This window comes from Xyrauchen texanus, chromosome 15, assembly GCF_025860055.1.
Source record: "Xyrauchen texanus isolate HMW12.3.18 chromosome 15, RBS_HiC_50CHRs, whole genome shotgun sequence".
Lineage (NCBI taxonomy): Eukaryota > Metazoa > Chordata > Actinopteri > Cypriniformes > Catostomidae > Xyrauchen > Xyrauchen texanus.
The window spans coordinates 8,856,707-8,872,001 of record NC_068290.1 but is presented as its reverse complement, the minus strand read 5'-3'; the positions used below and the strand labels follow the sequence as shown (position 1 = coordinate 8,872,001).

At 37.9% G+C, this 15,295-nt stretch overlaps 1 protein-coding gene across 5 annotated transcripts in view; it reads right to left on the bottom strand.

Moving 5' to 3' along the window:
* Window positions 1-15,295, bottom strand: part of LOC127655811 (protein Aster-A-like) — a 67,524-nt gene that overhangs the window by 20,603 nt on the left and 31,626 nt on the right. For 3 of the 5 annotated variants that reach the window (XM_052143796.1, XM_052143797.1, XM_052143799.1), the window contains 9 exons: window positions 13,358-13,501; window positions 11,231-11,352; window positions 10,638-10,780; window positions 10,450-10,553; window positions 9,983-10,210; window positions 9,667-9,748; window positions 8,360-8,467; window positions 8,119-8,239; window positions 134-6,000 (listed from right to left, as the gene is read on the bottom strand). In XM_052143796.1, coding sequence (XP_051999756.1) covers window positions 5,905-6,000; window positions 8,119-8,239; window positions 8,360-8,467; window positions 9,667-9,748; window positions 9,983-10,210; window positions 10,450-10,553; window positions 10,638-10,780; window positions 11,231-11,352; window positions 13,358-13,501 — 1,148 coding nt within the window. In that variant the 3' untranslated portion in view covers window positions 134-5,904. Of the gene's footprint in view, window positions 1-133; window positions 6,001-8,118; window positions 8,240-8,359; window positions 8,468-9,666; window positions 9,749-9,982; window positions 10,211-10,449; window positions 10,554-10,637; window positions 10,781-11,230; window positions 11,353-13,357; window positions 13,502-15,295 lie in introns of those variants that run through there. The other 2 variants (XR_007972091.1, XM_052143798.1) reach the window with 2 other exon arrangements.

Sequence of the window (15,295 nt, the reverse complement as noted above, 5' to 3'; positions counted from 1 at the left end):
CTCACCGACTCCCAAATGATTCGTTCAACGACTCATTTTTCCAAACCCCTTCTTTTGCGTGACGCTAATCTGCGGTGATTGGTCAGATGACCCAGTCAGTTGTGATTGGTATACTCTGTGCAGAGATTGTCAGAAACGGAACGGCCATCACCGCTTTGTAGTAAAAAAAAATCAAAATCAGAGAAGGAATTTGAGTTGATTTATGTTAGCGATCATAGCCCAAAGTTTGGTGGTAAACACCCAATCAGTTATTGTTTGCGTTAGCCCAAAGCATAAACATATTGGTAAAGCACTCCATTACTACAAGTTATTGCTCTATTCTTTATGACAACTCCAATAACATCGACAAACATTTCACATATTTAAAAAAAAATTGACATTGGAGACCTAGAAGCTGCGCTGAGCGTAACTTACACAACACACACAAATACTTATTAAGCATGCTAAAAAACACATAAAAGCAACAATTATTAATAATACTTACAGGATGTGATTCGGAGGAGGAAGCTGATCCAAATAAACTTGGTACTGAACCTTCCTTCAGTATCAACCGGCTCGCGAATCCACACTTGTAAGCATTCATGTTCGTAAAGCAATCGTCATTAAAATGACGCGAACACAGCAGTTCGGGCTATACTTGTGTGGTATAGTTGTAAATATAAACTCTAGCCACTGATTCTTCACATGCTCGTCCCTGGGCAGTGAAAAAAGTTCACTTTTGATATGCACTTCAGAACACAGCGTCTTGTTGTCGACATGATGTTTTCAAGTTTTCCCTGGTGTCTGCGCGCACAATGAGTGGGCGCGGCCAATTTGATAATTTTTCGTCTTGACGTCACAACGAAAAGGAAAATGACTCATTGGAAAAACGATTCATTACATTGACTCAGAGTCGACTCCTACTTTTGAGAGACAATAACTTTTTTTACGGTGAACTTTCATATATAAAACTTTGCAGGATGTTTTTGTTCACTTAAATCTATGTTACACACTACATGAAAGGTAATTTTCAAAATTCGATAATAGGTGGCCTTTAAGTGCTGTAATTACTAAAAAAAAATGACATGGTATTGTAACACTTTAATGTCACAGAAAATTGACAGTGTCTGCACATCTGTGGGACTCTGTACAGTATGCACAGAGTCCCACAGGCCTCAACAAATCAAGTATGCAGTTCATGCTAAAGTGAAAGTGTTGCTTGCCAAAAAAAAATAACAAAATACAGAACAAAAATAAAATACACTGAAAATGAAATGTGTGGATTTCTTTTTGACACTTTGAATGCATTGACCATGCATAATATACCTAGACAATTTAATAGAGAAGTGCTGATCTTAAAATACAAACAAGTGTGAAAAGAATGTTCTCATCAAGGGCGACTGCATTCAAACTCAACATAATGTAGAATCTACATTGTAGATGGACACGAAGTACAGCTAATTAAATTTAAAAAAGCATCTTCAGATAACCAAAGCTCAGTTAATCTAAATATACAGTAATTATAAACAGCAGTACTTAACTAAATATTTATGTCACTACAAAAAAAAAGACAGGAAACCGTTTACATTTAAATTCCCAATATTGTTAAGAGTTTATAAAGGGGTTCATTAATGACTAATACATCATTTACAAATGCAATATCTGGTGTGGTGGGCTGTAGGCATCCATAACATACCCGCCCCCAAAGACCTAGTTCCCTTAATTCCTCTGCAAACATATTTTCATGTCATCAGGCTCATTCATAGCATATAGGGATGTCACGATGTGCAATTCTGATGGTACGATTATTGTCTGATAAATAAAAATCAATCTAATTTCACGATTTTTATGTTTATATTATGCAACAATTAAAACCTCCACAAACATATCACAACTTAAGTTTTATTGCAGCTTTCTTTAGGACACGCAGTTAGCATATACATTCCTAATTTTAACTGAAAACAAGTTGAAAATAAGTAGGTAAAGTACTTGTATTAAAGTTTTTGCAATTTTCTCTAACTGCCCTCAGACACCAAAACGTAGGCTAATGTACCTTTTCAACAAAAAGTCTGTATACCCTTTCAATAAATACAATATAAATTAAAAAATAAATAACCCAAAACAGTTTCAATTCAGTGTTTGACTTTACCAAAAGGTAAGTAGTACACTACATATAATATTTACTATGTTTGTAAAATTATTACCTTCATCTGGTCATGAATCTCTGGATGGTGATTCCTCAGGTGCTGGAACATATTAGATGTTTTCACCGCTTTTACTGGCACTTTTTGTCTGCACGTTTTGCATAGGCTATTGGATACCCGTCTTCAACGACTCCTGTGTCATTTTTTAGATAGACATAATGCTTCTAAATGGCTAATTTAATTCGCTTCTTCGTCGGATACAAGTCCGGGAGATCGCGTTGTTCCGCCATGTTTTCATATTGAGAGTTTCACGTGCGCTGAAATTTCATGTTACGGCACGCGCCCCGCCTTACCTAGACAAACACCTCGTGAACTCCGTTACCATAGTAATAGCCTCACAGACCAGTCAGGCAGAGGGCAGGGCACACGGCGCAAGTAGTTAGACCCACATTGAAATACTCATTTTCAGAATTTTTTTACATTTTTTTTTAAATAGACAACATGGTTGTTTTTCCGGTTTTTATCCGTAGCTTCCCAATTTTTACGGTTTAATAACCGTGACCATTTTAATCGCAGTTAATCGCGACATCCCTAATAGCATATATTATACATAGTAAAGCCTGATGACCATTAAACCATACTGAACTTTTAAGTACAGGTTTCTAATGTTGTTGGCAATTCCTTAATAAATGCTTGACAGGTGCATCCGTTTGAACCAGTTCATTGAATGTGTCTATTGCATAACCAATGTGCCCATCCATAATATCATTACAAGATGATTTGACTGGCACTGATCAGGAACTCTCCTAACCAAAAAGAAAAGGATGTTCTATTTAGTAACACGCAATTGTACAATGTTTTTGCAATTGTTTTTATTCTACATTTTAACTGTCACCAAGTCATCTTTACAATCATGTCTATATATCCCACCTTCGTTCTCTCCCTCCCTGACCCGAATAAATAGCACACACTTTCATCACTCAGAAAGGGCTTTGCACAGCAGCGCCCACAGACAGACAGCACTCTGACAACACACTCAGAGGAGGGAGAGATTACTGAGGCTGAAGGGCAGGACAGACCGAGATGACAAATACAGGAAGACACAAATTAAATGGGCGATAGTAACAGACTGTCCAAATCAAACACAAGACACAAAAATCAACGCAAAACCTCAGGGTAAATCTCACGATGCCTGTCAAGAAATGTCCGGGTCATATATCACCCTAAAATCAAAAGCACATTTTTATTTTGCATGAAGAAAATTAAGCCATTAAGATGTTTTGCCTTGTGACCAGTGTTACGTGTAATCTAATTACAAAGTAATTATCAAAAAATATCTGTTATTTACTTTTAAGTACATTATTTGGGTTACATGTATATCTAAAATATTACTTATGCAGAATACATTTAACATGAATACGTGTGTGTGTTTGTGTTTCTGTGGCCTCCAATAGGGGTGTGTCTCCTAATAATGAGGAAATATAGACATTTTGAATTTGTTGATTGAAAAAAAACTTCTGTAAAAAGTATTTTAGAAAGATTGTTATTAGTAATGTGATTACTTTAACGCAATGTACTAATCTAACGCACATAAAAGTTTGCATTGCATGTAAACACTTTTACCAGCACTCCTACATGTTTATGCAATACGTGCGTGCACGCTTCCATTTTGCATTTTGTCAAAACCAGAGAATAATCGGACAATTTCAAGTCTCATGTCAACACATGTTTTCTTGCTTTGTCAGATATTTTTAATAAGCTGATTTGTGGTAGTTATCTGGGTATTGATGTGCATATAAACACACAAACTGTTTTCATTACAATTAAGCACATTTCTCCCAATTCTCATAAACCGTAATGTGAAGAAAATCCATTCTTATTGCTGCAATGCAAAAAGGATTATTTAACCTATACAAATATTATATAAATTGCTAAATATTTATACAACATTTATGTTGATTTATTAAAAGAAATTACTGTCCAACAATATGATTATTAATACTGTTCTACAATAATGAGACACACAAGTAAAACATCCATACACATAGTAACAGGAATGTTTTTTCTATTGAATTATGGTAATGAGAATTTGTAGGGAAAATGTGTTCAATTGTCTTGAAAATAAAAGGACACAATTTAAAATATTTGCAATGGTTCTAAAAATAGGCTTAATAAGCTTTACGCAAAATATGCTTCAGTTAAAATATGATTCCGAGCATATTCTTTGCGAGATTCACCCATCTACAGTGTTGAGAGGAATGTCAAATACATCACAATACTGCCTGCACATCTCCTTTAGTTTCTCCTGGCCTTGAGTTCTGGTTGGTCCTAAATGTCCATCCCCAGGAATGGCTGAAGATCTTGGATCTGTTTGTACGATCAACTGGTCAAGCTTGCAGTACGCATGAACAGTTCAGTTTAATTCAAGTAAAACTCAACAAGTTTCCTGAAAACGTACACAACCACACAAAATAGCTCCACTCACCTCTACATCATAAATACCACAGGGATTTAAAAACAAAACTTATTAAAGTGTTAGGGAGGCAGAAGCAATGGTAAAAATGCTAAAGGCGTGTAAAAACAATCGTCACTCTGATACTCTTTCCTAAGTAACAGTTGCATGTTTTACATTTCTTTCTTTTTTTTTGCAATTTTGTCTTGTAGATTAACTTCTAATTGTCATTACAATTGTTCCACATTTTTGCTAAAACGGGAATTCATATCACTCATTTCTACATTGGTCCATGTTCAAAGACAACATGAGCAGAAACATACAATGACTTATCGACATTACACTGCAACACAGTCATTTTCTTAATCAGTATTTTGTCACATTTTCCAGTAAAAAAAAATAATCATATGAATTGTTTTCAGAGAATACATCTTAAAAGTAATTTTTCTTACCGCATTTGCCAATTTTTTTTTTTCATTATTGTTTTGCATAAACGTAATTTTTGTTAGATTTATGCTTAAAGGAAACATGCAATTTTGCTAATTAAGTAAATGTATCGATATTTTACTGGACAAAAAAAAAAAAAACATTTTAAGAAAATGATTTTTTCGCAGTGTAAACTGTAATTCAAGTCTGTTAAATAAATACTGCAATGGTCAGACACAATTTCTTGCTCCAAGTTTCAGTAATCAGACAAAATAATAAAAATAACAAAACGGAAGAGCTACTGAATAAAAAGGAGTGTCTCTTCCATGAAAAAATAAAAAAATTACCTATTTCGACAGGTGAACAGATTGATCTAGATTAGAGATTGATGTCCTCCAAAAGTTAGGAGAGCAGTGTCCACCACAAACCACCTTCCCTCTTTGAAATGTCCATCTTTGAAGCAACTTTCCCAAGCTCGACATTTCCAAAAAATGGTTCCAAAACGAATCACAGTCTGCTAAAAGCTCACATTCAGCTTTCTCAGACATGCACGACAGACCAGAACGGCTCAGGATGCAGCACAGCTGAAATTCACGGATGTTCTCCATATATGGAGTATAGCTGATCCCATACATTTGTGTTATTGCTTTAGACCCATAGAGTTTAAGGAGTTCAAACTGAACAAAGGGTTGAGTGTTTATTACACAGCCAGAAGAATGTAGCTGCTGCTAGGACGTTTGGGTAACCCAGAGATACCAAACACCATTCCCAACTTTAATATCACTAAAGAAAGCACCATCTCCCTTTCCAGATTTTCCCTCTCCTGGATGCCCATGTGACAGGGGTGAGAGTCTGTAAACGGTTCTATTGGGGTTTGTTACCGTTAAGAGATTGGGCGGGATCTCACTGATCTGTCAATGTGTCTGGTGCAGGATCGGACTCCTGCTGCACCTCTGGGGTGATCATTCCTCTGTGGAGCTTCTCCAGGGACTGTTTCATCTACATGAGGGGGAGAAAAATTACCTGATACTGAGAGACATTATGAGAAGCATGTTCGGGAATATAATTTAATAGTGTATAGGCCTATAATTTAAGAAATCAGCAGTATTTAACTGGCACAGAATCGATGAGGATCTCAATTCTACAGCATCAACCTTAAACACATATATTTACACTAAATGCAACTAATTATACTAACGTAACCTTTCTGTTTTAGAGAAAATTCTGACCAACCATTCTGTTCGGGTCAAAAAAGACCCGGTAGAGTACAGTAGATATACTGTACGTATACAGCACCCCTTTTTTTGTTTTATAAACATGACATTGCCATAGGCTAGTTTTTCACACTGAACACAAGCTTTTATAGTAGCATTTCATCTGGAAAGAATGCCCCCTATATGTCAATGTTTCAGAGCCCCTTAGAGGATAGAGTGGGAAATTCTTTCTGAAATGTTTTTGTGAAAACGTATTTAAGTTAAAACTTAAGTTCCCTTGCAATAAGGTTTGCATGCCCTCGCAATACGTTTGAGATCCCTCTTTGTTTGCGTTCCCTCGCAATAAAATTTGCATGCTCTCACAATAAGTTTGAGTGCCCTCGCAATTTGTTTGCGTTCCCTCACAATAAGTTCGAGAGTCCCCTCGCAATAAGTTCTAAGTTCGAGAGTCCCCTCGCAATATGTTCGAGAGTCCCCTCGCAATAAGTTCTAAGTTCGAGAGTCCCCTCGCAATATGTTCGAGAGTCCCCTCGCCATAAGTTCTAAGTTCGAGAGTCCCCTCGCAATAAGTTCTAAGTTCGAGCGTCTCCTTGCAATAAGTTTTGCGTATAATTTGTTTGCGTTCCCTCGCAATAAGTTTTGCATGCCCTCGCAATAAGTTTTCATTATAGTAATATTTTAGACTGTAGTAACCATAGTTTTCGGCAGCAATCATGGTTTTTTTTGTAATATTGAAGTAACCATGACTAATGTAGGCGAACCATGATTTTTCTTCTTTTTTGCAGAAACCATGTTTTTACTATAGTAATAATTTTGAAAAGTTAAGTAACCAATTGTTTTAATACAGTATACTGTATCCTTATAGTAACCATATTTTTACTATAGATTAAACATGGTAATTCTAGTGGTTACTATGGTTTTACTAAAAATAAGAACCACAAAACTGTTTTTATTACCAGTTTTCATTTTCCTGTATTATTACGATGGTATTACTACAAAGGTAAAAATGTGGTTACTATAGTAAATCCATGGTAAATTTATTGAGAGGGAATGCAAAACACATTGCGATAAACTAACAAAGTGCAAAAATAACTATTGCAACATTTCTTGCGAGGTCACGCAAAACTATTTCAGAAAAGAAACATCCCACTCGGTCCTCTAAGGGGCTCCATACAATACCTATTGTTTTACAGTATATATGTAGAAAACACTTAATTTGGAGTGGAAAAAGCTGACAATATGAATACTTCAACATTGTATCTGTTTAAAACAAATTCATATTTATTTATTTTTTCAACGATATTTGTATTTTAGAATACCGACAGATGAAAAATGAGTGAAAAAATCTTATAGACTTCCATTGAAAAGGTCCACTACAAAATCTAGGTATTTAGATGCCATTAAGACTTGTGGATGGTCTCTTTTGACTTGGGCCAGTAAGTAAACATCTAGCAACCCCCTAGCAACGCCTAGTACCCAACCCAACCAAAACATCCTAAATTTATATTTTTTATTATTATTTATTTATTCATTGTTGTGGGGAACCTGAAGGCATTTTGACCAAATAATAGATTAAGATTAGATTTCCACTGTTTTTAAATCATAAATGGGTCAAAAATGACCTGAACATAATAAAATGTTTATAAATGTATATAACCAAGTTAAAAACATTGAGAAACAGCAGCACTGAAAAATCAGTGACTTAAAAATTAACCTTACATTCAAACTGATTCTCTAGAATAAATCAGATATTCCAAAACTGCTGGTCATGTCTTTGAATAAGCTTTTATTGCGTTAATGATTTCCACAGTTGACCTTATGCAACATATTCCTAAACATCAGCTAATGTCTCTGCTGATAGCTGGGATGGATTTAGTTTTTTATGTTTATTTCTGATATGTACCTGATCCAGAAGTGTGACAGAGGACTGTAAAATCTGCTGCCATTTGTTCATCTGGGTCTGATGGAACTGCCTCTGGAGCTGCAGCACCTGTGCCCACTCTCCTGCAGACTGAGGCAGAGGACTGGAGAGAGGACGATAACTTTAAATCAGCATGAGGACAAGCTTTTACAAACACTAAGAAGCAGAATGAGTTCAGGCCACCATATGACAACAATCAAATGTGACATAGATTTGAATGTACCTGTCAGTTAGAGAGTAGGTGTGCCACGTCTCCAGTGTGTGTGCGGCCCGCTCCAGTGCCCAGAGTTTGTAGAACAGCATCATGTTCAGAGCCACCAGCACAACCAGACTGGAGGAAGAAGAAAGCAAATATATAAATATCATTTTCTGTACTTGAGGGTGTATAAGGAATTTCGTTTGGGATCATGAAAATCAGTTTTTCATAGAGGCAGAGGCTCTACCTGACACAGATCCTATGTGCAGGAGGAAGCAAGGAATGCAAGACGAGAGAGAAGAACAGCAAGGAGAGAAATTAGTAAGCAAAAGGAGGAACAGAAAAAGAGAGACCGACACCCTTAAGTAATGTCTGTTTCTTTGTAAACTGGATCAGAGTGATACTACGAAGCATTGTAATGTTTGGAAAGGTTGTAAAAGTATGGAGAGTTCAATTTCCCAAAATAAAAGAAATAATTTACAGAAGTCCTAAACCGCACTGTGAAAACAAAAATAAGGTGTTGAAAAAAATATTTAGGTGTCTTTGTGCCTTCTTTTTTTTCTCACTCTCTTAAGAAACATTTTTTTTTTCATCTCAATTTTTTTTTACATCAACTCAAATCTAATAGTGAGTTAAAAATGGATGCAAAGCTATTAAAATGAAATACACTGAACACATATATTGATTTATTTAGTGACTTAAATAATACATTTTAATGATTTAATTATTTTAAACTATTTTAATAGGATTTGTTTTAATATGTAATTATATAGTGATATATTAAATTAAGTTGATTTCCATAAAATAAAACTGAATGGGGATTGTTTAGCTACAAAAAGTCCCAATCCACATTTATTGTTTGGAAAAGAGCAGCTTGGAAATTCTGTGTAGAATATCTCGTTTAGTGTTCCACTTAAGAAAAAAAGTCCATTGACAGTTTTGGAACGACTTGTATGAAAAATAAATGACAACATTTTCAATTTTGGGTGATAAATGATTTTCACCTTTCATAAAAATATTCAAATAAACATCATCATAGCATGTTGTCCGAGAAGCCAGTCAACACACTGCATTCTGATCTTTAGATATATCTACTCTTTAGAAATCAGCTGAGTGAGATGAACAGAAAAAAAGACTTCTTAGACAGAAACCACTTGCCACTAGTGATAAAATCCCGACAGCTAGAAGATTTAATTGAATTTTGTTCCATCTAAAGTGAACCTAATAATATCAGCTGTTTGCGTGAATGCTGACATTGCAAACTCACACACACAAACATGAAAGTTCACAGACTCACACAAACACTTTGTATACAGAAAGGTGGAAACACTCACATAAAGCTCACAATAAGCAGTATGGTGGAGATGCTGTTGTTGTTGCTGGCCCCTCGCCACCTCTCTTTCACATACTGAGCACCTGGAGAACACAGAACAAGCACTTTTTAGTGCTGTAATGTCACATTTCACCACTAGATGTCAGTGCATTCCAAAGTCAAACTCATCATCATTTGTTTGCCATTTACGGCACCTTTGAGGAATAATAAAGGATAGTAGCAAGTAAAAACTGTCAAGAAAGAAAAACAATCCACAAGAAAATTAGATCAAATTAATTGGACTTTTTTCTTAGAATGAATCTTATCAGCGGACTCACTCGCTTCTCTCCTTTCGCGCTCCTCACCAGTTCCTCTGTCGCCCCGTTCCCCGCCGCCTCCTGGCCCTTCCCTCTCTCTCTCCCGGTCTCCTGCTCGTCGGGGGTAGTTGCGTTTGCGTCTGCGCAGGGTCGGGTTTGTCTTGGCGGAGTCTGCTGAAGCAGCTTCCCCAGTACTCACCACAGAAACCTCCGTTTGTAGCAGCGTCTCCAGCTTACACACCTCCATCTCTGAGCAGGAACACAGGAAATCATTATTAGGGCTAATGTTACACTAATAGGGAGGATTATAAAGATGAAATGAAAGTGAATGGTGACTAAGGCTAACATTCTGCTTCGCATCTCTTCTTGTGTTCCACGGAAGAAAGATTAAGTTATACAGGTTTGGAGAAACATGAGGATGAGCGAATGAAGAAAGAATGCTCATTTTACATTAGCTTTAACAAGAGTAACATAGGAAGTCTCCTTACCCATGTGTCTGTAATACTCTTCTATGCCACTCCAAGTGTTCTTCTCTATCAGAGCTTTCACAAGACTCCACGGCTGCTTCCTGTAGCAGATATTAGACGAGACCCTACAGACACACACAATGAGTTTCTGAGCAGTGTTGGCGTTTAAAGCAATACAATACGAACATAAAATGGTTAGGCAGTTCTACCTGAGCCGACTCTTGTGCTTGTTGACAGAGGTGAGGCAGTATCTGTGTACAGTGTAGAAGTAGTCCTGGTAGGGGATGCCTGATGTTATGACCTCCGAGTCCACAACGTAACACTCACCCTGTGTGCTGCTCTTGTGGAGAGTCTGTGCATTACAACACAATACAATCCAATAACTGTAGAGAATGTCTCAGACATGCTTTTTAAAAGAAATGTTCTGGGCTTAACAAAAGTTAAGCTCTATCCTTGATGTTTTCAATTACTACTGTACAGAAGTTTACAATAATGAATTACAGTGGAAGTCAAGTTCTGGAAGGGTTAAAAATGAGAAGTGTACAACTAAAGCCAGAGGCGCCAGTTCGGGGAGAGAGAGAGAGAGAGAGAGAGAGAGAGAGAGAGAGCGAGAGAGAGAGACATGTGGCCGCTTAAGTTCATTTGAGTTTATTTATGTTATTAAAACTTATGTTGACTGTTCAGTCGGTTCTGCCTCCTTGCCCACATTACCCCATTACAAATTACCATGAGCTTCAAGACATAGTAAGAATTAGGGTGATTATGGAACAACTAAAAATATAGAAAAGAAGTCTGAACCCACCTGTGTTTCCACCACAGGAGCAGTTTTTGGGCCCAGCGGGTTGTTGATGGCTATGGTATAACTCAGAACTCTACTGCTGCTTCCACTGCTGCTGTCCTGCTGCCACTCGTGCACAGAGAGATCTGAGCCAATCACATGAGAGAGACAGAGAGAGAGAGAGAGAGAGAGAGAAGTTAGGGTATTTGTTAAGGGACAGAGGGAGGAAAATGGTTGATCATTACAGTCAGAGCACTTGAAGGGGCACAGATTAGGGGGGAATTATCCATGTAGACAGTATAGACAAAGAGCTCCGCACAAGAGAAAAACACTTCTCACACAGTGCTACAATGGCTACCATCTCTTTATCTACATAGTATCTACATATTTATGCATCTACATAGTATCTAAACTCAGCAAAAAAAGAAACTTCCCTTTTTCAGGACACAGTATTTTAAAAGATAATTTTGTAAAAATCCAAATACATTTACCGATCTTTATTGTAAAGGGTTTAAACAATGTTTTCCATGCTTGTTCAATGAATCATAAACAATTAATGAACATGCACCTGTGGAACGGTCATTAAGACACTAACAGCTGACAGATGGTAGGCAATTAAGGTTACCGTTATAAAAACTTAGGACAATAAAGAGAACTTTCAATCTGACTCTGAAAAACACCAAAAGAAAGATACCCAGGGTCCCTGCTCATCTGCGTGAACGTGCCTTATGCATGCTGCATGGAGGCATGAGGACTGCAGATGTGGCTAGAGCAATAAATTGCAATGTCCGTACTGTGAGATGCCCAAGACAGTGGTAAAGGGAGACAGGAAGGACAACTGATCGTCCTCGCAGTGGCAGACCGTTTGTAACAACACCTGCACAGGATCGGTACATCCGAATATTACACCTGCGAGACAGGTACAGGATGGCAACAACAACTGCCGAGTTACACCACGAATGCACAATACCTCCATCAGTGTTCAGACTGTCCGCAGTAGGCTGAGAGAGGCTGAACTGAGGCCATGTAGGCCTGTTTTAAGGCAGGTCCTTACCAGACATCACCGGCAACAATGTCGCCTATGGGCACAAACCCACCTTCACTGGACCAGACAGAACTGACAACAAGTGCTCCACTGACGAGTCGTGGTTTTGTCTCACCAGGGGTGATGGTCGGACGCACGTTTATCGTCAAAGAATGAGCATTACACCGAGGCCTGTACTCTGGAGCGGGATCGATTTGGAGGTGGAGGGTCCGTCATGGTCTGGGGCAGTGTGTCACAGCATCATTGGACTGAGCTTGTGGTCATTGCATTCAATCTCAACGCTTTGTATTACAGGGAAGACATCCTCCTCCCTCATGTGGTACCCTTCCTGCAGGCTCATCTTGCCATGAACCTCCAGCATGACAATGCCACCTGACATACTGCTCGTTCTGTGCATGAATTCCTGCAAGACAGGAATGTCAGTGTTCTGCCAAGGCCAACAAAGAGCCCGGATCTCAACAATGAACACGTCTGGGACCTGTTGGATCGGAGGGTGAGGGCAGGGCCCCCAGAAATGTGCGGGAACTTGCAAGTGGATTGGTGGAAATGTGGGGTAACATCTCAAGAACTGGGGGGGGGTTTATTTGCTGAAAATAAAAGCAGTTGAAAGTGAGAGGATGTTTCATTTTTTGCTGATATTACATATTAAAATCTACATAGAATAGTCTGTTCTTGCCATTTCCTTTTTTGTACACTGAATAAACAAACAGTACACTGAGAAAACAAAATGAGAAAGAGAAAACAAAGAGAAAGAGGCTATGGTAGTCTATGCTATTAGAAATAGTGAAAACAAACAGTTGAGGGCTCATTAACTGCACAAAGGCCCTCTAAAAGGGCATACAGGAATGGAAGGAGGAGGGACAAGGGCACGTGACATCTGAAAGCTGCAGGGAAAGACAATAAGAGCCATGCACATAACAGTCAGCAGTGCAGTCAGGGATCAAGCAGGAAATCCAGTCCACTAGGGGCAGTATTACAAAAAAAGACAAATAACAAATACTCTGATATACACTGAGAGATAGTGGACATTTTGTAATTTCCTGACATACATTTACATAAAAAACAAATAATAATAATTCAGGCATGGATAAGAGTGTACAACTGACCGGTAAAGTGCCGTTGGGAGAAGAGGTGTTGTATGAACTGAGTGTCCGAGAACAGAAGGTCATGGAGCTTATCCACGCTCATGCAAACAACTATGTTGATATGCAATCGGCCGCTGAGGTCTGTACAGAAGGACTCAACCTCACCTGCAGAGAAAAAAATGTTAAAATAAACCAGTCTGCCTTATTAATTGACACATATTTTATGATTAAGCTAAATTTAAACATTTTAAGGGTAGTGTTTTTGATGGCATTGACCCGATTGAAATACAGATATAATACTATTTTGTCACGGAAGGTGGAGTTTTGGTTATTCAGGGCAAGACAGTCACATTTTGAGTCAGGGGACAAATCTGGGAAGCATTTGGATAGATAGATAAAACAGAGAGTGTCTTTTTCTACTATTCCCTCAGTGAAATCTGCTGGTGGTGAAATTATTACCACAGCCATTGATATTAATAATGCTTTTAAAGAATTCTATCTTGATCTTTATAGTTCCACATTTTCGTCTACCAACGAAGATATTAGAAACTTTGTGGAACCATTAGATATCCCTAAATTGACGACTGAGCAAAACAATTTTCTTGATTCTGAGATAAACATGGAGGAGCTTGACAAGGTAATTAAGGCCTTACCTACATTCAAATGGCTTATGCTACAGAACTGGCTCCACTTCTGTTAGATGTTTATACGGAATCATTAAAGAATGGAAAGCTTCCACCAACCATGATGCAAGCCCGGATTAGACTGATTCTTAAAAAGGACAAAGATCCAAGTGAGTGGAAGAGTTACCCTTCCAATTTCCGTGATCCAGCTAGATGTAAAAAAATATTTTAAAAAATTCTGGCTAACCGATTAAGTAAAGTTATGACATCTCTTATACAAATAGATCAGGTGGGGTTTATTTGGGGCCGCAGCTCTTCTGATAATATTAGGCGATTCATCAATATCATGTGGTCAGTGGCAAATGATAAGACTCTGGTTGCTGCCAACTCACTTGATGTCGAAAAGGGGTTTGATAGACACCCGATAGCGGCGGTACAAACGAATGGATTAATTTCAGATTATTTTATTCTGGATAGGGGCACCCAGCAGGGTTGCCCTCTTTCCCCATTATTGTTCTGGCTTGCCCTGGAACCATTAGCAGCAACAATAATAGAGGAGGATGATTTTCCAGGGGTGGTGGCATGAGGTATGGCGTATAAGCTTTTGCTTTACACAGATGATATTTTATTATTTGTCTCCGACCCAACTAGAGCTATGCCTCGAGTCCACAGAATTATTATTTCCTTTTCTAAGCTCTCAGGATACAAAGTAAATTGGACAAAATCCGAAACTTTGACTCTGACAGCATACTGCCCAGTAATGGCTTTCCAGCTGGGCACCTCCAGTGGCCCAAACAGGGCATTAAGTATTTGGTCTTATTTAGTTAAAAGTTAATTTTGACTCTAAAACGTTTTTCAATCGATGTGGGCTTAATTACATCTATCTATCTATGATTGGGAAGGTTAATGTTATTAAAACGAATTGTATTCCAAAATGTGACTACTTGTTACAATCTCTCCTTGTAGATTACATTACATTACTACATTACATTTGAATAAGTTACATAGGCAGATTGACAAAGGTGGGCTAGGCCTACCAAAGATTTTGTTTTATTATTATGCATTCTGTCTCAGACATTTGGCACATTGGTCCTTCCTCGTGAGAGAAAACGTCTATCATGTGAGAAAGATTTAAACTTGGTATTGGAGGAGGAAGTGTGGGCTAGGATTCTAAACAATTCAAGATATTACATAGATTCTATTGGAACCCCTCTAGATTGTAAAGGCTTGGTCTTAAAAACACACCCACCTGCTGGCAATGCCAATAAGAAGATGGAGACACAATCCATTTTTGGGGGTGTGTTAAGATCCAGGAATTTTCATTGAAAGTTCAGAG